Raw genomic sequence first — 22,889 nt, 5'->3', positions numbered from 1 at the left:
ACTTTGAGTAGTCAGAAGACTAGAAAAGCGCTATATAAGCTCAAGTCCATTTAACAAAAGGATTGATGGAGTCAGACTCTGCATACATTTGCGGTCCTTATATGCTTACTTTGTGTGGTGATGTCAAGATGATCGTCATCATCAATAGATAGCTTTCTGTCACTTCAAAACATTGCTGGTAACTTTTCAATCGGTTGAATCAAATATACTAACAGTAGTTCTAAACAGAAGTTTATTCTCTTCAATCGTAAGAAGTAAAAATGCCATCATAGCACACAGTAAAAGTGGGATTCCAGGCCAAACTATTTGTCCTTAAAACCTTTAATCTGATCATTTAATCTTTTATGTCAGGAGGAATCTTATGAAAACACACAATGGCAATAAATACTGTACCTTCGGATGTAATGTAATGTTATTCTCAGATTATTATTATTATTATTCAGAGTAAATATTTCCCTCAAAATAAAGTCTTATAAACACAGTGAGGTTGATATTTGTTTTAATTATACTTTATTTTTTGAATGTACTGTCAATAATGACTATAATGCATTATACCTATTAAACCCACCTGAAGAACCTCTTTCAACATAATTACAGTCATATCAACTCATCTAAATGTGCAGAAAGGGTTCCAGAGGAGCACATTTTCCAAGTTTAAGACAGAAGGTCCTGAGTGTCGGGTTTAAAATATATATATATATATTTATATATATATTTCATCTTTATAGGCCTATATGCTAAAATGTCATTGATAACACACGCTGATGGTTAATTTCATCAAACCAGCGGAATATATTTAAAAGTTTTAAAAACTAACACAAGTACAAAAACTGTCCGTGTAGAGAAGGCGAAAAAGTGAAGAGGAAGCTGCAGACAGTCAGGGTTTGTCCTCAAGATGTTTTGTAACAAGCCGAACACGGTGTGTGTGATTGGGAAGTCTTCCTGTTGGTTAAGGAGAAGTAGTCTACATGCAATGTTTTCTTTTTTTTCTTGTTTTACATTTTGAGGAAGTATAAAAAAAAAAATACCACAGACTAACTGAACAGTACAAAAGTCTTCACCGAGCATCATGATGAGTAGGGCAGCAGGTGGTTCTCCAGGAGATATGATGCTCTCCGTCTAATATCTCCTTCTCTGTTGTACTGAAGAGTTTCTAACAGTGAAAGACCGCCATGCCTCACAAACTCCTCCGCCACCTGAGGGGAAGGAATAAATACGGTAAAGAAATTCACTACTGCTCAAGAAGTGTTAAAAGCTAATCATTATCTGGTTTGGTTATCTCCTCTGAGCAGCATCATTATTATTTCAAAGGCTTCCTTTAACTTACCTGAGGACTGCTAACTACAAGCATGAACAGGACATCCATACTCAGGGTCACTATGTCTTTGTCGGCCATTTTTAGTGTGGCACAGAGTCCTGACAGCAATCCAGTGTGGGTCAGTTGGACACAGTACTCCTTTTTCTTGTGAGCAATGTTTGCTAGGACCCTCAGGATCTGAGTTTAACAACAAAGAATTGAGCAGTGAGATTGGTTTTTAAAGCTACGATGAAAGTGCAATAGGCCACTGAAGCACTCATTTCAAAGTTTGTCTCTGGATTTCACTAACCATGATGTTGATGCCCCGAGAGAACGGGAGGAGCTGGATCAGTCCAGGGACCAAGTTGAACGTCAACAAGGCAGAGCAGAAAGCACTGGAGTGAGCTGTAGCAAGAGAGCGAAAATATGTTGGAACAAAATATTTCACCCGACACCTCGGCAATCAACCAATCGTGTGCCAACAACAGATCTTTCTCTTCACTGAAGTTTCATGAACACTCAAATGGACCTAAATATGGTACCGGTCCGGATATGTACTTCAAATACAAAGGCAGTAATTAGACAGATGTGAAACAGTAAGTCTGCTGGTATGAACTGACGCTCAGTCAAATAAAGCTGACACACGCTGGTGCTGAAGTCTGAGATTCATGTGTGTCGATAACAGACAGTTCAAACCTGTAAGGTTATTGAGGACCCAGGCACTCTCTCTGGCCAAGGCTGTTTGAGTCTGCATGTAGGCCTGGAGAAGTGCACACAGAGTCACCACAACACTAACGTCAGCCACCTGAGAGCTTAGGTCTTCCACTGGGCAGGAGGAGAGGAGGTTTCCCACACACCTCAGCAGAGGACAGATGAGCTGGAGAGGAACGACACAGTCAGTCAACAAGCATAATGGTTACATTCATACTTCAGAAGCCTGATTTAAAAAAAAACACACTTTACACTTCGCACTGTGGCTGTTCCAAAGCCATTTAAAAATGAAAAATAATGACTATTTTAAATAACTGGTTTAACTAACTACTGTATATAAGCTAAATACAAAGCATTACTCTACTTTAAAACCTGTGTAATGCAAAGACAAATATACACAAAGAAAGTCTTGTTTAAAAATTTATTATTGACTTCATACCACATGGCTGGTAAATATGTTGCTTTTTGAAAGCTGATTCCAAAGTCTCTGGTGTCGAGGCCTTAAATGTGCCACCAAAGGATGCCATGCAGCTGCTTTACTATTTAATGAATGTAGAATTTTGATTAAAAAAAAAATACCAACAACAGAAAGAGCTTTAAATGTTCACTGTGAAACATTACCCACTCTAAGCACGTTTCATGTCCCTGAAATATAATTTTCATTGTTTTGCATATATGATCAAACAATGATCAGGTAGGTAAGAAACGCAGCAAACGCTTTACTTTTTGAATTTGTCAGCAGTTATGGAAAGTACTCGTAGATATCGGTTTAAAGACACTGAAATTGGAGCAGAACATATAAAAACAAGATTGCTCAAAAGACAACAGCATTATGAAACTCTGTATTTGATCCAATTGTGTTTCCTTACCAGCTCCATTCCTTCTTCTTTGTTCCCTTCAGCCACAGCACCACCGAGTGACATTAAAGTGGAACTGCACCGTGACAGGGCCCCATGAGCCAAAAGCACTCTGTTATCCTGCATGCTGCAGAGTGAGTTAAAGACAGAAGAGAGATAGATCATTATTATGAGTTAAAGGATATTGTTTAAAGTATTGTTTAAAGAGTAAATACAACACTTTAATGACATCTGCTGAAGATCTGCCTTCAACTCTCACCTGCATGTGAGGTAGTGCAGACACCAAGCACACTCAATGGCAGGGGCCAGGCCAAAGTTTTGGTCAGGAGTCAGGACTGATAACAGGTGTGAAGGTAAGCTAGAGGCCAGGACCATCCTGCAGACAAAAAGAGAACACTGGTTAAGCTAAGCAAGACCTAAGACAGAAATGATTTTAATATCGACCGGGGGTCTCCAACCTTTCTTCATCTGAGAGCTACTTTGAAAAAAATGAAAGCGGCCAAGAGCTACTTGCATCAAATCTCTTGCACTTATTTACATAGCACACATCAGCTGAATTAAGCTACTGTTTGCCAAATTGCAAAAACCCAATGCTTATCAATAATCTTAAATTCACATCAAGGTCCAAGAAAACATTACTACTTCACACTTGTTTTTAATGGGCCAAATATATGAATAGTGGGAAGAGGTGCATTTACTGTCGTCAGATATATATATATATTTTTTTTAACACAGTCGGTCAATCTATAGGTGAGCTACTTAAAACCTGCTACTGGTAGCTCCCGAGCTACCTGTTGGGAGACCCCCGCTCTAGACAAACAGCAATGTGGTGAAAAAGAGAGAAAAACTGGTGTGTCATTACGGGATTATTTCCCCTCCTCCATCTTTGGCCTGGAGAAGCTGAGAGAGGGTGAACCCTGCAGCTTCCACCACAGCGAGGTTATGTCTCTGATTCTGGAAACGCACAGGAAACAACAAGTGAGATGCTTTTTACATCATTAACATAGCGCTATGTGCGGAGACAGATTTTTCTAGCTTTTTAGATTTTTGTCGTTGTATGGTTGTAGACTTTAAGTTTACCTCGATGCAGTTAGCCAGAGCTGGTATGATTCCCTGAGCAAGGAGTTTCTCTTGTACAACATCACTTTCAGGGCACAAGTTACCCAGTGTGTAGAGACACAGCTCCTGTGTGCACAGACAAACACAAGAAGTCAACAACACTCTATCATTCATAGGTGATAATGCATAAGACAGTTTCTGGTATACACAGGTACTCACAGTGAACTTGGTGCTTTGGTTGGACAGGTAGGTGAGCAGGTAGGGGGTGGCCGGCAGACATGCTGGGGCTATGTTTGTGTGTGGAGAGTGAGACAGCTCATGAAGACAACGCACAGCCTGTAGACGGCATGTCGCATTAGAGCCAGTGAGGAGACCAACCAGAAGATGCATGCTGTTCTCCTGTCTGTGGGAAGAAACAGTTTAGACACATGACAAATAGACTTATGGGTAGTAACAGTGTCAAAACTGAAATAAGTTTCCACCTTACTTGATGAAGGTGAGCTGTGCTGAGGGGTCACGGAGAGCTTTACTCAAAGCTTTCAGGTGGACCTCCTTCTCTGGCCCGCTGTGCTGAAGTCTGTGAAACAAAGTGACCACGTGCTGGGGAAAACGAAGAGCAGACTCGGGTTGAAAGTTTTCACGAGCGCTTCGGAAACGTTAAACCATCACATCACCACGACGACTGTCTCACCTGCGCTCCGGAGTCAGCGTCCACGGCGATCTCTGATTGGTCCTCATCTTCATTCAGCAGGAGTCTCTTGCTCACAAGCTGTCTGTCTCTGCGGGCCTGTCTCAGGTCTAAAGCGAAACAAGTGAAGCCAATCGGTTTCAAGGTTATTGATCTTAGCTCAAGGAACTTTGAGAACTTATTTTGAGATTTTGAATTCGTATTGGCGCGATACAAATTAAATGTATTGATTGATCAGATTGAAATTCTATGTTTCACGCGTGCTCTTCTGTGAGGTACACGTGAGGTAAGTGTAGTTAGTTCATATTAACAGATTAATGTATAGTTTCACAAACAGGAGCTTGTATCTAGATGCATCACTGTGTTGCTAAACGTAGTTATGAAGCTTTTCGATTTCCATGACAACTTATTTCAGCAATTAGAAGAACACCACGAAGGTTGTCGGGGACGTGTTCATGGACATAATCTAACCATAGATAACGTTACAGACTTATTTCCAAGTGATGGGTAGGAGTCAGTCAAACAACTTGTAACTAAACATCAAATTAACATGTTAAGGACTTTTAGTCACCTTTCTCCTGCTGTCGCCTCTTTAACCGGAGCTCCTCCAAGCTGTCAGCTTGTCGACCAGCTTTGTGACGAACTTTGTTTAGCCTCCACATCTGGAGATGTCGGGGTTATTAAAATAAGGTTAGATGCTCACCATGGAACAAAACAAGAGAGCTAATGCTTCTTCGTCCACTTCTGATCTGATTGGAGGTTGGAAAATCACCTTAAAAGAACATTACCGCCACCTAACGGACCGAATAAACAAGAACGAAAGAAAGAATTAAATAATGAAAGAATTAAATAATGAAAGAAAGAATGAAAGAAAGAAAGAAAGAAAGAAAGAAAGAATGAAAGAAAGAATGAAAGAAAGAAAGAAATAAATAATGAAAGAAAGAAAGAAAGAAAGAAAGAAATAATTAAAGAAAGAAAGAATGAAAGAAAGAAATAATTAAATAATGAAAGAAAGAAAGAAAGAATGAAAGAAAGAATGAAAGAAAGAATGAAAGAAATAATGAAAGAAAGAAATAATGAAAGAAATAATGAAAGAAAGAATGAAAGAAAGAAATAATGAAAGAAATAATGAAAGAAAGAATGAAAGAAATAATGAAAGAAAGAAATAATGAAAGAAATAATGAAAGAAATAATTAAATAATGAAAGAAAGACAGAAAGAAAGAAAGAAAGAAAGAATGAAAGAAAGAAATAATTAAATAATGAAAGAAAGAAAGAAAGAAAGAATGAAAGAAAGAATGAAAGAAATAATGAAAGAAATAATGAAAGAAAGAAAGAATGAAAGAAAGAAATAATTAAATAATGAAAGAAAGAAAGAAAGAAAGAATGAAAGAAAGAAATAATTAAAGAAAGAAAGAATGAAAGAAAGAAATAATTAAATAATGAAAGAAAGAAATAATGAAAGAAATAATGAAAGAAAGAATGAAAGAAAGAAATAATTAAATAATGAAAGAAAGAATGAAAGAAAGAAATAATGAAAGAAATAATGAAAGAAAGAATGAAAGAAAGAAATAATTAAATAATGAAAGAAAGAAAGAAAGAATGAAAGAAAGAAATAATTAAAGAATGAAAGAATGAAAGAAAGAATGAAAGAAATAATGAAAGAAATAATGAAAGAAAGAAATAATGAAAGAAAGAATGAAAGAAAGAAATAATTAAATAATGAAAGAAAGACAGAAAGAAAGAAAGAAAGAATGAAAGAAAGAAAGAAAGAAAGAAAGAAATAATGAAAGAAAGAAATAATTAAATAATGAAAGAAAGAAAGAAAGAAAGAATGAAAGAAAGAATGAAAGAAATAATGAAAGAAATAATGAAAGAAAGAAAGAAAGAATGAAAGAAATAATGAAAGAAAGAATGAAAGAAAGAAAGAATGAAAGAAATAATGAAAGAAAGAAATAATGAAAGAAAGAATGAAAGAAAGAAAGAATGAAAGAAAGAATGAAAGAAAGAAAGAAATAATGAAAGAAAGAAAGAAAGAATGAAAGAAATAATGAAAATAGACAAAAGACAATTTAAAACTTCTTTCAATTAATCCTGTTTTCTTAAAAGAAAAGTCAATCTAGTGTAGGTTTCCTGTCTGTGTCTACAAAGCAGATTTTTCAAACAAAAGCACATACAGTAGGTTAAACTTCTTCATTGGTGTCAGAGGTAGTTTCCATCCAAAATTTCGCAATGCCTTCGACTTGCTACATACATACAAGTTGTGTTTCATGGGGATTTTAAGGCCTGCCTCAGATCCAGCTGGCAACCTCCATCGATGGGCTTCAAGAGTCTTCTTCAAGAACCAATTGGTAATGTCCCTACATCCATGTTTATACAGTCTACTGCGTCTGCCACAGCTGCTGACATAATTGCACTGGCGGCCCAACTTAAAGCCAGAGTCTGGCAGTAGAGATTGGCTGGTGGAGCCACGAGTTTAACGTCCTTTTCCCTCCGCTAACTTGAAACTTGTTGACAGAAAAGCAAAGATCCTTCAGGTTGGTGCAGTCTACAGCAAAACAGATAATTGTGTTGGTTTAAAACACATATTCACAGTTGTCAGGTCAACTACTCTTGTTTTTGTTACATTCCCTCCCATTTCTTTCTCTGCTTTGCTAATCCGGTGCACACAGTGCTGCAGGAACAGAGATGGCAATCACATTTCACACCTTTTTTTGTGTGCATAAAAAAACGAATTCAAACTAAACGTATTGAACACTTTGAAATAAATAAATAATGTTGGAAACCACACATTAATAATGTAAAAACAAAAATGTCTAAAACCATTGCAATATTATGTAAAACTAAAGAATTCCTGAATCAAAACTCACTGTGTATATATTGTATTGTGCACTCATAGTTCCATACATTACCTACTGTGTGAAGGTATGGGGAAACATACAAAACCAACACTAATCCCATTTCCATGCTACAGAAAACAGATATAAGAATTGTAAATAGATATGATTATTACGAACCAACTAACGCACTATTTATTAACATACACGCTTTAAAATTCAGCGATCTAGTAGATCTAAAAACTGCTCAGGTAATGTACAAGGCACACAATCATTTGCTTCCCAACAGTATTCAGAGGTTTTTTGAAACTAGAGAGAGCCGGTATGAACTAAGGGGAATAGGTGTGTATAAAAAACCAAAGGTAAGGACAAACATAAAGAACAGGTGTATTTCAGTAAAAGGGGTTAACTTGTGGAATTAAGAATGTGTAGTTCACTTTCCAGCTTTACATTTTTGTTTAAAAAAATGGTGTTTAACATATATAAAAGGTCGGTTTGATTATTTTTTGAGTTTGACTTCTGTTTTGTTTTTTTGTTTTGTTTTGAAATAAATTCTTGAAACAAACTTTGTTCTTATATGTTCTATTTTTTTGTAACCAAACTAGTAGTGTCTTAAATAATAAGATTTGTAACAAGGGTAGGTGTAATAAGCTAAAGCTTCAGCCTACACCTTTTCTGTCAAAATGTTTTTGTTTTTTTCTTGTGACCAAAATAAATTATTACTACTAAAAAAAAAAATAATAATCAGCATAACAAATAACTAATGACAGAAGTCAGTAGCAGCTAGTCAGTAGAAGCTCCAAATGCGCAGGCTTCACCTGGGGGAGCTGGCATATTGTCCGTCTTTTTATAGGGTTATAAAGACAGAAATCATCTGTTTCTGCCACTTCATGCTCAAAACATCAAACCAGAAAGACTTCAGCAAAGTGTAAGAAAAACTAGGGAGTTTAATTTGTATTAAAAGCATTATGTACAATGCAAATATGAAAACCTTACCAGACATTTAAAATTTCTATAGAAAACATGCTTTTCACAAACAAATATAGAGATTATCAAACCAACACCAAAGAAAGTTGTCAAAATAATTTCCCATATTTTTCTGCATAAATATAAAATAGGTGGAATAGATGCTGTGATGTATCTATGTGAAGTTTCACAAAGTGAGATTAAAGGACCATAATAAGACAAATTCCTGAGATGGTATGAGAATGAATCTGTTCAAACAATGACTGAATTTAACTTTGAGACATCATAAGAGAGAGGATCCATTCCATTAATTAATTATCATTAAATCAATTACGTCATTAAAATGACATTATCACAAAAATCAAAGCAGTGGCATGGTGGGCAACACACAATATATAAAAAACTAAACTAGAAACAGATTTTAAAAACATATTAAAATAACAATGAAAGATTTCATTTACAGTATTAAGCAATCTTTCTAACCATTATAAATAAATGTGATTAAAAAATGGATGGAGAGGATACGCTGTTCATCCCACTGTTCTGCAGCGATAAAGAATCAAACATCTTCTTGACTCTTTGAGGATTTCTTTTTCTGCCGAGAATAAAAGAAAAGATACGATCAGTTCCAAAAATAATCCTGTAGGACTCAAACATGTTATTTGGATTTACAACAACAACTTTGATCTGAAACATTCGAAAATGTTGAAGGATGCAGTTTTGTGATACCTTCTTTTTGGTGCTGTCACCTACAGGTGTTTCTAGGGTCTCTGTTGCTGTGGAGTCTTGGACTTTTTCAGGGTCCTCGGCTGATGTTAACTTGCTTTTCTCTGAAAGTGACAAATAAGGGGGTCAATTTAAACACGCAAAAACAGCTAAATGACATTTTTTTTAAAATAATTCTCGAGTTATCTACTTACTTTTCTTCTTCTCTCTTGGAGGACTTGGTGTCTCAGGGTTGGGTAAAGTTAGCAGCTCTATGTCGACTGAATTATTTTCCAACCAAGAGTCCTCTTCCATTTTCTTCTGGACTTCAGTAATGTGCTCTGGTGTCTCCTCAACGACACTCGTCTCCGATGTCTTTTCCTCAACCGTCTGCTCTGAAGTGTTCTCATCAGGATTGTCTTTTTTCTTCTTCTTGGCTTTCTTTTTTTTCATTACCTGCTCTAAATTTTCCTCACTACACGCATTCGCCTTCCTCTTCTCTGCTGTCACTTCTTCATCTACCTGCTCTGAATGTTCTTGCACATTTTCAGCTACCTGCTGTAAATCTTCATCAGCATCAAGTGTCTTTTTCTTCTTCTTCGCTTTCTTTTCTACACTTGTATGCTGTGTCTCTTCTTTGACATTTTCATTTGACTGCTCAGAATTTTCATCAGCATCAAGTGTCTTTTTCTTTGTTTTCTTTTTTTCACTTATTTGCTGTGTATCTTCTATGACATTTTCATTTGTCTGCTCTAAATATTCCTCAGTATAAAGTATTTTTTTCTTCTTCTTGGCTTTCTTTTCTTCACTTTCTCGCTGTGTATTTTCTATGACATTTTCATTTGTCTGCTCAGAATTTTCATCACTAGCAGTTTTCTCCTTTTTCTTCTTCTTGGCTTTCTTTTCTAGCACTATCTGTTCAGAAGTTGATTCATTTTCTACATGTCCAATTCTGTTCTCTATGATTTCCTCTGCCTCGTTCATGTCAACATCTCCCTTTGTTTCTTTTGCCTTTTTCTTTTCTTCTGCAGGTTTATCACCAGACTCTTCCTCTGTGACTTTATTCTTCTTTTTCTTTTTCTCTTTACTGTCTAGTGCCGTCTCTGCACTCTCTTCCACCTCGTCTTCAGTCACGTCTTTCTTCTTCTTCTTCTTCTTCTTCTTGGGCTCAGACTCTGTCTCCTCAGATTTGTCTTCACTGGGACTCACAACTTTTCTTTTCACTTTCTTCGGTGTCTGTTTTAATGGGGAGACAGGTGACGTTATTGGCTCCTCTACAGGGGCGATGTTTTGCTCTTTGCTCAGTGGGGCGGAGGGGGCCGCAGGTGCAGTCTTTTTCGATCTGCTCCGCTTAGGTTTACTGTTTTTTGTCGGTGTGACAACTTTCTCCCCCGCCTGTTCACTGTTTTCCGCTGTCTCGGTATTCGGTTGACTGATGATGGCGTTTTCTTTTTGCGGAGGCTTAGCCCGGGGTTTTCTCACTCTTGTTTTCTTGGGTGGTGGCGCAGAGGAGTCCAGAGAATTGATGGTGTCCATCTTGGCTGCGTCAGCTTCTGTAGTTCAAGGAAACATGATGAAGACATAAAAAAAAAAACATGGCATGATGGCATACAAATGTCTAAACATCAACTACAGAGGGATAGTACACAGCTCTGTTTGTATGAAATCACTATTTTCCAGGGTGAGGTTTTTCATGGATGGTGTTTCGAGTCTTTTTTTCCCTTAAACTTGAACTCATACTTTACTGTATTCCTGCATTTTTAAACCAACTCAACCTTCAGTCTATTTCTTTGTAATTCAAAAACATCTCCAAAATGCTCTTTTTGTGATGATAAAGTAAACAAAGATATTTACATGGCTATATCTGTTGTATTTTTCTAAATAACAACCAAACTATCTGGCCTAATGAAAAACAATGAACATGTTGTGCTCTCTCTCTCTCTCTCTTCACATTTCTGAAATTCTCCTTCCATCATTGACAAGCTTGCACACAAATGATCCCCTTTAACGGCTCTTTTCCTGCACTACTTGCCTACCTGTCATTTGCAGGAGCAGCTTCTTCCATTTCTCAACATCCAGACTGCTGTCAGAGTCAGACTCGTCACCTCCAGCAGCCACAGCCTTGGTTTTTCTTTGGGGCTTTAATTTCTTCACCTTTGTGGTGACTGCTGATTTTCCTTCACCTTTTTTACTTTTTGCTGGCACGGGCTAAGGAAATGAAATTAAAACACACAAGAAGGACAAAAAGTACACTTAGTGACCAGTTCCACTTTTTCAACCAGCAGCTACCCTGTTCCTGAAAAAAAAAAAAAAGCATAAATAATAACTCACCTTCTTCTTTTGTGTCTCTACTTTTTTGGCAGGTTTATCCTTCTTTATATTTTTCTTTAGCGCGGCTGCACATAGAAAGTGTGGTATAGGTTAAAAATGCATTCAAGTATAAAACATATTTTACTGAATACAAATTTCTGTGAGTACAAAACATCTCAGTCTATCGTACCAAGAGACGGCGCTGCTACATCTGTCCTGGATGCAGCTGTTGGAGTGTCTTTAACAGATGTGCTGCTGCTTTTCTTCTTGGGAGTCTTGACCTAAGAGGAGTATTAAATATTTCCAACTGATTTTTTCTGTCTTGGCTTTTAGTGTTGGTTTATTTTAATTTTTCCCCCCTGGAGTCAGTTTCTAAATCAATCTCTATAGATATCAAAACAACCAGAAAAAATGATCTTTTGTCATTTACAAATAACTATAGCAAACTAAATGCCTCTGTGAAGGATTTGTTGTTAAAGTTAAAGAGAGAGGGGAATGAAACTGATAATAAAGATATTTATAAAACTGTCTTACCACCACAGGAGTCCCTCCTTGTTCTTTAAAACTGGAGTCAGGTTTCCTTTTCTTTTTTGAGCCCCTGAACATAAACAACACTCTGTAAACACACACGCCATCATTAACAAAAAAAAATCAAGCAAACTTTCGTAAGAATGCAAATCCATCTCACTTTAACCATGATTTGTAGATGTCCGATAAAGAGGTAGATATGTTTGTCCCCGCCTGTGGAAAAAAACAAACAAAAACCTTGTATGATGCTGAAGTTCAAGTTAAGTTTATGAGATACGCTTTAAGATGTATAACATTGCAATACTATGCAAACTTGTCTTAATAGCGCAACATCAATTCCATTTATCAAATGAACAAGATTGATTTATTTTAAGAACACGCATTTTGTCTTGTTTGAACACAAAAAGCACAGGTGAAAAAAAATCACATTAGCGATGCTCCTGTTACAGTGATTGTTAAAATACAATGAAGCAATGGAAAGTAATATCGCTGACGTTTTTGTCAGACAACCAATTAAAATCGATCAATTTTAAGGCCAGAGAATAAATCAAACTATGGAATACCCTTGTTCAACCCGTTTCTGAATCACTGCCCTTATCTAGCCTACATTATTGTTGAATGGAAGTGACCATAACTTATTAAGTTAGGTTATCTGTGTGTATTAAAAAACAGTAGCTTTTACGATAACCAACCCCCCCCACACCCCCTCCCCTCCCCACCGGATTGCTGATGGACGGTCTACCTCCCCCCACCCCCTTGCTCTCTATCTCTCTTCCTGCATCTTATCCCATCTCTCCCCCTATCCCTTTCCAAGCCCGGCGCAGTCTAGGCCTGTGAAGACTGTTTCGTCATGAGCCGGGGATCCGGCCGAAGATTTCTGCCTTTTAATAAGGCAGTTTTTTCTTACCACTGTAACTTTTGCTGCTTTGCTAAAGTGCTCATGATGGATAGGCCGGATCTTTGTAACATAGCAATAAGTAAGGTCTTTTACCTGCTTTTTGTAACATAGCAATGAGTAAGGTATTTTACCTGCTCTTTTGTAATGTTAACAGACAAAGAGTAAGGTATGTTACCTGCTTCTTGTAAAGTGTCTCGAGATAACACTTGTTGTGAGTTGACGCTATACAAATAAAAGTTGATTGATTGATTGATTACGATGTCCCGTTTTCATTCAAAACTGTTCTGCATAATCTGCATCGATATTTCTGCAATTTAACTTAGGCCTGTGTGTACACATCTTTAAATAACTTAAATTTTAGCTATTTTTGCAATATAAATAAAAATGTTCTAACCGAAATTGACTTTAGATGACACTAAGAAGAGAGGAATGTGATAGCCTAGATAAAGCACACTTCAGTAATGTTACGCACGGTTTATGTAGGCCTACACGGCGATAATCTTAAAATAGGACACCAGACTTTTGTAGTCGTTAGGTAATTATTGGCGATTTCACAGAAATAGAAAGCGAAACAACTACTGTTTCCATTACAACACTTTAGCATTGTCATGCAGCATGCAGCACTTGAAACATTGTTGCGAGCACTGACACTGTTTACAGCACTGTGTGTCTGTGTGTGTGTGTGTGTGTGTGTGTGTGTGTGTGTGTGTGTGTGTGTGTGTGTGCACGGTGTGTGTGCACGGTGTGTGGCAGTGTTGACCTGTGGGCTGTGCCTCTGGAGCTCATCTGCAGCTGAGTGGAAACCTTGCTCCTTCAGGTGGCGATAGATCAGCTCAATCAGCTGGCGCTTTGGTGCGTTCACGGGCATGCTCGTCACACGAGGGAGCCGACAAACACGCGACGAAAAGACAACACTTAAAGTAGAGCTAAAAAACTGGCCACATTCTGGACATACTCGGCGCCACTTCTACTGAAAACAAGCATGGGAGTAGTTGAACTGTGAACTCAGGAAGTCGTCCCGTGTATCCGCGCAATGCACCACGGGAGCTGTAGTACAACCGAGAAGCAGCGCTAATGCAACAATTCAGTATGAATAGTCTATGCTAAATATGGCCTATTTATGATTTAAACCAGGGATGGGCAACTTTGGTCACATCAAGGGCCACATTAATTTAATTCTCACAGCCAGAGGGCCACATTGTAGTATAGAAAAAACGATTACAGTCAATTATGTCACAAATTTAACTCAATTTGATTAATTATTATGGACATATTTCTGGTTTTCCTGATTTCATGGCAGATTTTGTCATGTTTTCGTCATGTATATTAATTAATGGATATGTAAAAATTGACCTGAGGGCCGAGTTGAGGGTTGATGGCGCCGCACGTGGCCCCCGGGCCGCCAGTTGCCCACCCCTGATTTAAACAATGCTCCTGTTTTAATTAAAGACATACAATTATGTTCTGACGCATAAAGGCCTTTCCTCCTTTTATGATGTGTTTACTGATGTGAAAAAGTAGATGTTCACTGTTTATCTGTGTTGCCTGTATAACATTTTTATCCAGGTCGTATTATCTGCAAAAGCTCCACACACTTCTATCCGCCCTAAGAGCTCTATAAGGCGGACAAACTCATCACACACTCCCGCTCTAAGCCAGTGCCTGCCGAGACTGTCGTTTGTAGGATGGAGAATGAATCTAATATGGAATCAGTTAGTACAAATAAACGGCCGGCCTCAAGCACAACACAGACTCCTTCTCAGACTTTCACATGTGTATGACCACCTACCTCCTCTGTAAACATTATGCCGGTAAATATCCAGTGTTTCGCTACCGATGATGATGCTCGTTTGTGTACGTACGAGCACGTATGACGAGCAACAGGTCACTGGTGCAGTTCGCTCAACGGCCTGCGGTGTCACTACAAACGCAGTATTTTTGAAAGTTACACATTGCCCCTTTAATATATCAAGTAAGAATGGAGGTGAAGTGACCAAATGTGTTCTCAGTCTCGAGGTTGATATCCACCATAGTGTTCATGAATTTAAGAAATGTTGCAAGAGGGGGTTGTCACCTGAGGTTACTGCTATATGGGGGTCCTTGTCATGGCAAGGTTTGGGAACCCCTGTCTAAGACAATATAGTAAAATAAACTAGCGAATCAACTAAATGCTCTGGAAACAGCACACTTAAAGGAACCTGATTCATCTCATATCCTCAGATTTAGCTAATATTTTTTTGTACTTATAGGTAAGTAAGCTCTTTCTTTCTCTTAAGTCATTTTTCAAATATTTAGTCTAGAATACATACAAGTGGATGCCTGTAGATGAACATTACCATGTTTGATAAATCAGTGTCAGATAGGTTTTATTTTGGCCCAGGAAGTCTCTGGTCAAAATTAGCAGGCTGAGAGAAACAGAAAATAGATGGATGCATGAATAGATGAAAGGGGACTTACAGTAAATCACCTGCTGTCTGTGGGTGATCCCTTAGATCTATGTTTGTTTGTTATTGTTTTTCATGAAATTTGAAAATCATCTGTGAAAAATGGTGTTTTAGCAAAACTAGCCCCGTTACATCCAGCCGTGAGGAGTGTGTGCCCAAAAGTGAGCATGAAATCAGAGCTAACCTAGACCACTTTTTTTTTTGTTTTTAGGAAATAACAACCCTGTGTCCTGTAAAACTTAAAAATCTTGTCCCCTCTCACTGCTATTTCAGGTGTTACTCTTGTGGCTGCAGGTTTCTTGACTCCTTTCTTCTCTTAATGTTGGACAAGCATTCTACCACACAGCCTACATACTAATGTGGCAAACCAAAAATGTTTCAAAATGTGATGTAAAATCGGATCCCCTGTGGATCAGGGTTTTTTTTTTTGGCCTCTTAATGTGTCTTGGCAATAGATCTTAGGGGGCTGGTGGTGAGACCTTGGGTCAAACTGGAGGAGATTTTTTTCGTTAACCAGAGGGTCAGCAGGAGCCAACGACTGAAAGAGTCCCATTCATGGTGCAAAAAGGAATATCATTCCTTCCTGTATTCCAAACTTAACGTCAGGCCTCAGTGGGTCTCTATTAGCTTGATTTCTCCATCTTCCAAACCCCTCTCTCTCTCAAAGACATGCACACACACTCCACACGTTTGGCAAAACTCGATGGTTACAATTTACGACTCAGCTGACTCAGCTCCAATTTTCTTTGTTGATACAGACCACCAAGGTTTTATGAGGAACCCAATATTTTGTCAATTTTCCTGTGAACATCCCAGAACCTATAACTTAGATGTGTAAAATATATTCACTCGAGGTTAAGTTAGAGAAAATATAAAAGAATCAAAGAGTAAGGAGATCAAATGACTTTACATCTTCGAGCCAAGAGAAAAAGAAGTAGATCCTTTCCCTTAGCTTTGATGACATGTTCTGAGAAAGGACTGGGATGTTTGTTCACGTTGTAAATGGCACTCTGTTTCACAGGAAATTTACATTCCTCACGTTGAGCAGCTTACATCTGTCCTCACTAACCAACAACTGCACCCGGTGTGATTTGTTTTGACTGGGAAGGTTAATGTGAGACTACCTGTCAAGGCTGCTTTATTGAAAAGTAGCAAGAGTAGAACATTTAAAAATCTTTAAAGCTCAGGCTGAAAGATTGTGACAGACCGATAATGTCATAAAATGCAAGACGCCTTTGAGATTCAAATGATTTCAGTCATATTTATTTACAATACTACATCATTATGTTGATTAAGTGCCTGTCAGATGTAGATCCAGGGGGAACTTTTGGGGAGTCGTAATGAAGTGTTGTGTCCGTCTACATGCCCAGCTGCTGCTGCTGCTGCTGCTGCTGTTACTGCAGGTCCTCAAGAGTGAACTCAAACACTGCTTTGGTCACCTGTGAGGTACCACCTGGTACATCTATGACAACAAGTACAAACTTAAAAAATGAAAGAAAATGATAGTTAACAAAATTAAGATCTCATTTGGATTGAAATAGATAGTTTGTGCCACATTTGACTCATTTACTTATCTTACAAATAAACAGCGTATTGGGACAAATTGATGAGAACCCGAATAAGACTTTTTGTTAAATGTATTTGTTAAAATTAACCATCATCATTAAATTCAACTTAAGTAGAATAAGAGAGATAGGTGAGTGCATTTAACACTAAAGTTACTCCTGATCTGATCAACTGATGTTGAGAAAATGATAGCAGATGAAATAAAAAAGAAACATCTTGAAACAAAGGTACTTTTGTACAGAGGGACGGCTAGCTGAATACAGTCCTATTTGAAGTGAAGGTTTTGGCTCAGAGGTTGACGCACAGGAAGAAAGAAAACCTCCATCCAGTCTTACTCAGATTAGAAAATTGTTCCTAAAGGGGGAGTAGTGTGCAGGTTTACTGGCAGGGCTGTGTTGATTAGAAAGGAGGCAGTGTTCATGTTGAAGGGCAGCAGCCAGATTCAGTAACAGCACCTCTTCCTTTAGCCAAAGCCAACATCTGGTGCCGACCGACACAGAGCAGCAGTACCAGCACCCCTTAAGTCTCTGCTTCCCTTTCACCTCATTATTGAATTTCATGGTTTCCCAGAAAAGTCCTACAACCTGGTTAGAAAGTGACGTATGGGAAGACATTGTGTGAAAGTCTATTGTTTTTTTCTATGGCATTGTTATTATACACTTTTTTAAATGTTGGTCCTCTAGCATACTCTTGATCTGACAATAAGAAGGCTTAACAACAGACACAAAAGAAGAGGTCACAAAGCTTGGAAGTGCTGCCTCGAGCTAGCTTTATTCATGAGTCTTTTTTTAGCTTTAAGTTATGTTCACTTTGCATGAAACCACACTCCATATGTGTGAATATCCTCTTTCAGTTAGGAAATAGAGAGGAGGAAGTATAATGTTACATAATACTCTTGAAGTACACAATACTCCTGTGAGGAGCTTTTAATATGATGAACACTGAAATGAATACTGATGTCTCTTTATGACCTACAAAAGCAAACGATCAGGAGAAAGATTGATCATTTATAAATTATTATTTTTAATGCCTGAAACCACTTCTGACAAAGTTATGAACTGCATGCTGAAGAAGCATTTATTTATATTTTCCTCAACAAAGGATCTCGACGAGTGATCCATTAGACTGTTATAATAAAGCAGGATGAGATTTGTTATTAAAAAAAACACTACTATCACATGTAGAGAAACAAATCAGCAAAAGCTAAGATGTACCGCTTTGTCAGCAGGGGTCCTAAAGACGGACACAAACCGGAAGTTACTCGCAAAAGCACACGCAACAAACACTGTATTGTTTTTATTTTATTTAACTTTGATTTAACCAGGTAAGTCCAAAGGGAGACATGGCCAAGAATGGCAGCAACAGTTTCAATAACAAAAACCTTCAAACTCATACAGTGCACATTTAATAATATGAATAATGTGTCAGGAAAGGGGGGGGGGGGGATTTGGGACGCAGGTGCGGACCCAGGGGTGTCTCAAAGTTATCCCAGAGGATAACCACAAAATGACGAGACTGTATAGAGCCACAACAGGCTTCCTTAAAGGTTCTATATGTAACTTTTTACATGTATAAATCGTTTTTTATCGCCCATTAATAAGCGGACAGTTAACTGATGTGAAAAAGTAGATGTTCACTGTCTATCTGTGTTGCCTGTATAAATTCCCCCCCCCCAGTCGTATTTTCCCAAAAGCTCCAGGAAGTGACATTTTATGCACGTTCTCAACGTCCTCCTCACTCCGCTCCGTTTACACAGATCAACAGTACAAACTCATCACACACTCCCGCTACAGCCAGAGGCCGTCTTCCACACACTTCTATCCGCCCTAAGAGCTCTCAAAGGCGGACAAACTCATCACACACTCCTGCTCTCAGCCGGTGCCTGTCGAGACTGTCGTTTGTAGGATGGAGAATGAATACAGACACACAGACTCCTTCACAGACTTTCACATGTGTATGACCACTTACCTCCTCTGTAAACATTATGCCGGTAAATATCCAGTGTTTCGCGGCCGATGATGATGCTAGTTCGTGTATGTGCGAGCAACAGGTTACAGTTGCAGTTCGTTTAACGGCCATGCGGTACCACTACAGGCGCAGTATTTTTTAAAGTTACGTATAGCCCCATTAATGAAATAATGCACTGAAAATGCAGCTGACTCAAAACCAAAATTGTCCAGGAGACCCAGAAAACACGAAACAAAAGGCAAAGGCTGCCCGGGAGACCTTTGATAACCCAAAAGGCTGGAGTCACAACAAACACTCCAGCAGCACAAGTTATACACTGGGAAACAGGCAATTGACATGAAATACACACAAAGTTCTGAGTTGGTGTTTAAAGATACACCGACAGCTTGAGAAGCCACAGGGAGAACCTCTCACTACCTCTGAAGGTGAGATAATGAGTCAGCACAGAGCACTGGAGACTCCCCACACCTGGGCTTAATCAAAGCCAATCAGGGCTGGGACTCTCTCACCACTCTCACGGAGCCGTAAGATTGAGCGCCCTCACATAATGATGATAAAATCATCAGCTAAAACAGCTGCATACAGAAAGTTAGGATTCAAAACATTCAGACGAACGACATTTTGCAGAATGTGCAGAAAACCTAAAAGCTTTCTTTCAAAACTCAGTTCTCGTTTTTAGAACGACATATTTCACAATGTCCAACGAACAAAGGTTTGGGGTTCTATCCTTCAGAATTATAAGACAGGAAAGGCATTAACAACCTTCATTTGTGTCACAGATATTAACAAACCAAATGAATCAAGATTAGGAGATGTTCTGAACTGTTTTCTGGGTAGATTAAAATGTATTTAGTCATGATAACTGTTCCTGTCCAAGCTTCAATCTGAAGATGTCTTGATAATTTGTAGTCAATGGGCAGTATGGGAAATGATCAGGATATATATTTGCATTTAACCCACTGAGGTCTAAGGCATTTTGCCCTCATTTATTTAATCCACGGTCTCCTTCTATAAAAAGGCATGTGTAATATCACCACACTAATGCTAATGTTAAAAACGTCTTTTTTTCAGGACAACTTGGGGATCCAGAATATCTCACTGAAGTCACTGAATATACACTGCTCTTCTCAGTGGGATAGGAAGGGATTGTGCTGAAACACACGTTTTTAGATACTTTATTAATCCCTGAGGGATAGCTGCCGAGCTGACGACACAAGTGGATTTTACATTAAGTTGCTACGTTGTACTGTTTAATTTTTAGAGCTGATGATGTAAACACACACACGTATTCATCAGCGTCGACCTCAGAGTTGTTAAAACAGCTTAGCGGGATCATGGTCGAATATGAAAATATGAAGAAAGTTTCTCTGAGACATAAACAAGTCAACAGAAACTCAGCAGGACTTGTTCATTGAACTAGAATGACCTAATGTTACATACCTTGCTATGATTAAATCATGCTATTACTGGAGCAGCGGTTTACAAGAATGCTAATAAATTAACATAATTTTTATTCTTAGCTCATTTTGACATTGAGCAGCAGCACAAAATGACAAACAAATACCTGAAAATAGCCTCTAGAAACGTATCGTGATGTTTGGTTAACATTTAAGGGTCACTGAAAACCATACTCATGGTTTGTTGAGATGTTACTGTTTCCCTATTTAATTTAAAACTTAACTGGAAATGGATGAATTCTGTGTTTTGCAATGGGACTTCTTAAATAAGGACTAGCAGAGGTGTTAGGTAAGCTGTAACATATCTGTGGTATTTACCTTTCAACATCTTTCAAGACTTAGGAGCAAGAAAGTTTGTGTGGTTATTATAGTATTTGTGTGTATGAGTCAATGTGTGTCTGTTTCTTTAGTGGCAGTAGAGCTGTTGTTGGTGAGCTTTAAAGTGACATCCTCGACCAACAGTAAACAGATGAGTCAAATGTCTTAAGCATGGCTGCCCACAGAACTGGAGACTATACTTTCCTTGCATCACACAGACACATCCGCTCAACAACATCTTTCTGGTTTTTTAACCAGGTTGACCGACAAGAACAGACAAGACCTTCAGCTGCCCAAACTTCTCCCTCTAGGAAAACTAGATAAATAAACAAGAGGGGCTATAAAACTTCAGGTGCACCTCTCTTATTTTTTTTTCTTCTCCCTCTTTCCTGGGTTGACCTTCCTTAAACTCAGCGTCTCTGGTCTTTTGCTGCTGCTGGTGGGCAAACATTCCCGGCTGCAGCTTCTACCCTTTTACGGGAGACTCATACTCCCCTTTTGCCCTCTGTGACCCATGTCAACATTTTGTCAAGTTTTCAAAGTGTGCTGCTTTACCTGCAGTGTGTTTGACCAACCATTGATTTGGACCGATCTCATTTTTATGAGCAGGCGTGTTTCACCTCAGTGACCTCCAAGAGATTATCCAACAGATTTAGGTTACGTTCTGATACACACCACAGTGAATTTAAAATATTGGACCAATTATTCAATCAATTCCTGTGTGATAAGACACAAAAGTTCATGTTAATACTGGTTCGATGGTACAGATGTGGAGCACCAGGACTTTAAACCAGTACTGTATGTTGATTTATAGCGTTCACCATTATTGCACAAAAGACATTAACCTCCCTAAAATTTTTTGCTGTTTTCCACGTCGTAAATTGTATAAATTGAGTCAGACAGAACATTATCCTTTCACTGCTTCACAATTAATGAGCAACTGAAAGGCTATTTAGAGCATTTCCCATCTTACCTGAATGAGAGGTTTTGTTGTTTTTAGCTGTGGATGACTGTATGTGTGCGCACTTTAAGGTGACGCTTTATAATTTCGTTGTACAATTGTATAATGACAATAAAGACATTCTGTTCTATTCTATTATGATTTGAGGCGAACATGATCACAATGGTATGTTGTCTCATCTTGTACATGCCAGCATCAGCTGTGATGCTTAAAAACACACCTGGAGCCTTTCCATCTATTTATTGATTTTTTTTTTTATAGCCTCCAACACATCTGGCATACATTTTATAAAAATGTGTCCTTCATTTTTGAAGCATCAATCATTTTAACTCACAACACTCACCCTTACCTGTGTCTAAAGTGAGTCTGCAGCACGATGATGGTCTACAGAGAGGGTGCTGTGAAGTAATATGTTCAAACAGGAGCTGGGATTGAGGCTGTGCAGTCCTGCGGCTCTCTGTTGACCCGCTGGACGATTTGTAAAGTGGTTCTTTGACGCCTGGTTGGAGATGTTATCAAAGTCTGGAAAGTCTGCTCTTTCTCTCTCTTCAGGTCTGCAGCCGTCGTAAAACAGCGGGAATAATAAGAGAGGGTTTGTGAACGCAGTAAGCGGAGTAGAGGAACACTGTCTGTGACTGTGTCTGCAGGGCCCCCACAGCTACCCCAAGACTCAAATCTCCCCCACACCATGTTGTTCTGAGTGAGGGTCCTTCTATAGAGTCTCTGTCAGCAGCTGTTAAACCAGGTCAGATTGGAAGGATCTCTTTTCCTGCTTTCTAGTAATGTGTAAGAGAGGTTCATTGACATCAAATAACCATTAAATGCTATGAATGAGGAGGAGTGTATGATGGAAAGGCCTCGCTGCTTTCATGTTTTATGCTGCCTTTACACGGACAGAAATGCAGTCCTGAAATGAGTTATATTTTTAAGAATAACATCCACATAAAGCAAAAACTACACCATGAGAGATCCCATGTGAGGTGTAAAAAAACACTATTTACACCTGGAGGTAGTAGAAACAGTTCTGCGTATGTTTTTGGGTGGCAGGGAGCTGATGTTATTTTAGCTAGGCAGCGAGACAAATGGGCGGGGTTAATGGGACCACTAGGAAAAGTGAAACGTTTTCAAAGGAGGCTGAGACATTCAGGAGAGTCAGTGAGGATGGAGGTGTAGCTTTTATGTATGTTTAGACAGATTTTGAGCCACTTTAGGTCAACTTCTGATGATTTCTATTCAATTCAATTTTCCTTCTCGGTCTCACTGCACAATGATTTTATGACGATATACTGAATATCAGCTGACACAAAGGTTCACAGGAGCC

General features: G+C 38.5%; 2 protein-coding genes across 2 annotated transcripts; both read right to left on the bottom strand.

Moving 5' to 3' along the window:
* Positions 1–493: 493 nt before the first annotated feature.
* On the bottom strand, positions 494–5,370 carry tmco6 (transmembrane and coiled-coil domains 6). Its single transcript, XM_061047933.1, has 12 exons — positions 5,184–5,370; positions 4,616–4,722; positions 4,412–4,524; positions 4,144–4,327; positions 3,946–4,050; positions 3,728–3,819; positions 3,125–3,241; positions 2,878–2,992; positions 1,994–2,174; positions 1,608–1,702; positions 1,328–1,495; positions 494–1,196 (listed from the first exon to the last, which is right to left on the bottom strand). Exons 1-12 carry the CDS (start codon positions 5,272–5,274, stop codon positions 1,068–1,070), a joined length of 1,497 nt encoding a protein of 498 aa, XP_060903916.1. The 5' UTR covers positions 5,275–5,370; the 3' UTR covers positions 494–1,067.
* Positions 5,371–8,369: 2,999 nt separating this feature from the next.
* LOC132981839 (neurofilament heavy polypeptide-like) lies at positions 8,370–13,861 on the bottom strand. Its single transcript, XM_061047932.1, has 9 exons — positions 13,615–13,861; positions 12,117–12,169; positions 11,963–12,026; positions 11,619–11,709; positions 11,450–11,514; positions 11,155–11,326; positions 9,334–10,671; positions 9,143–9,243; positions 8,370–9,008 (listed from the first exon to the last, which is right to left on the bottom strand). Exons 1-9 carry the CDS (start codon positions 13,720–13,722, stop codon positions 8,973–8,975), a joined length of 2,028 nt encoding a protein of 675 aa, XP_060903915.1. The 5' UTR covers positions 13,723–13,861; the 3' UTR covers positions 8,370–8,972.
* Between the last annotated feature and the right edge of the window lie 9,028 nt (positions 13,862–22,889).

This window comes from Labrus mixtus, chromosome 10 (genome assembly GCF_963584025.1).
Source record: "Labrus mixtus chromosome 10, fLabMix1.1, whole genome shotgun sequence".
Taxonomy (NCBI): Eukaryota; Metazoa; Chordata; class Actinopteri; order Labriformes; family Labridae; genus Labrus; species Labrus mixtus.
This window is presented reverse-complemented; position numbering and strand designations above follow the sequence as displayed.

Excerpts from the sequence above, each read along its gene's own strand:
- tmco6 (XM_061047933.1), bottom strand. The coding sequence starts at position 5,274 with ATGTGGAGGCTAAACAAAGTTCGTCACAAAGCTGGTCGACAAGCTGAC. Across the intron at positions 2,175-2,877 it reads AAGAAGAAGGAATGGAGCTG|CTCATCTGTCCTCTGCTGAG; the intron begins GTAAGGAAACAC and ends GTTCCTCTCCAG. Across the intron at positions 1,197-1,327 it reads TTGTAGTTAGCAGTCCTCAG|GTGGCGGAGGAGTTTGTGAG; the intron begins GTAAGTTAAAGG and ends CCTTCCCCTCAG.
- LOC132981839 (XM_061047932.1), bottom strand. The coding sequence starts at position 13,722 with ATGCCCGTGAACGCACCAAAGCGCCAGCTGATTGAGCTGATCTATCGC. Across the intron at positions 11,710-11,962 it reads AAGGAGGGACTCCTGTGGTG|GTCAAGACTCCCAAGAAGAA; the intron begins GTAAGACAGTTT and ends TACTCCTCTTAG. Across the intron at positions 9,009-9,142 it reads GTGACAGCACCAAAAAGAAG|AAAAAGAAATCCTCAAAGAG; the intron begins GTATCACAAAAC and ends TATTCTCGGCAG.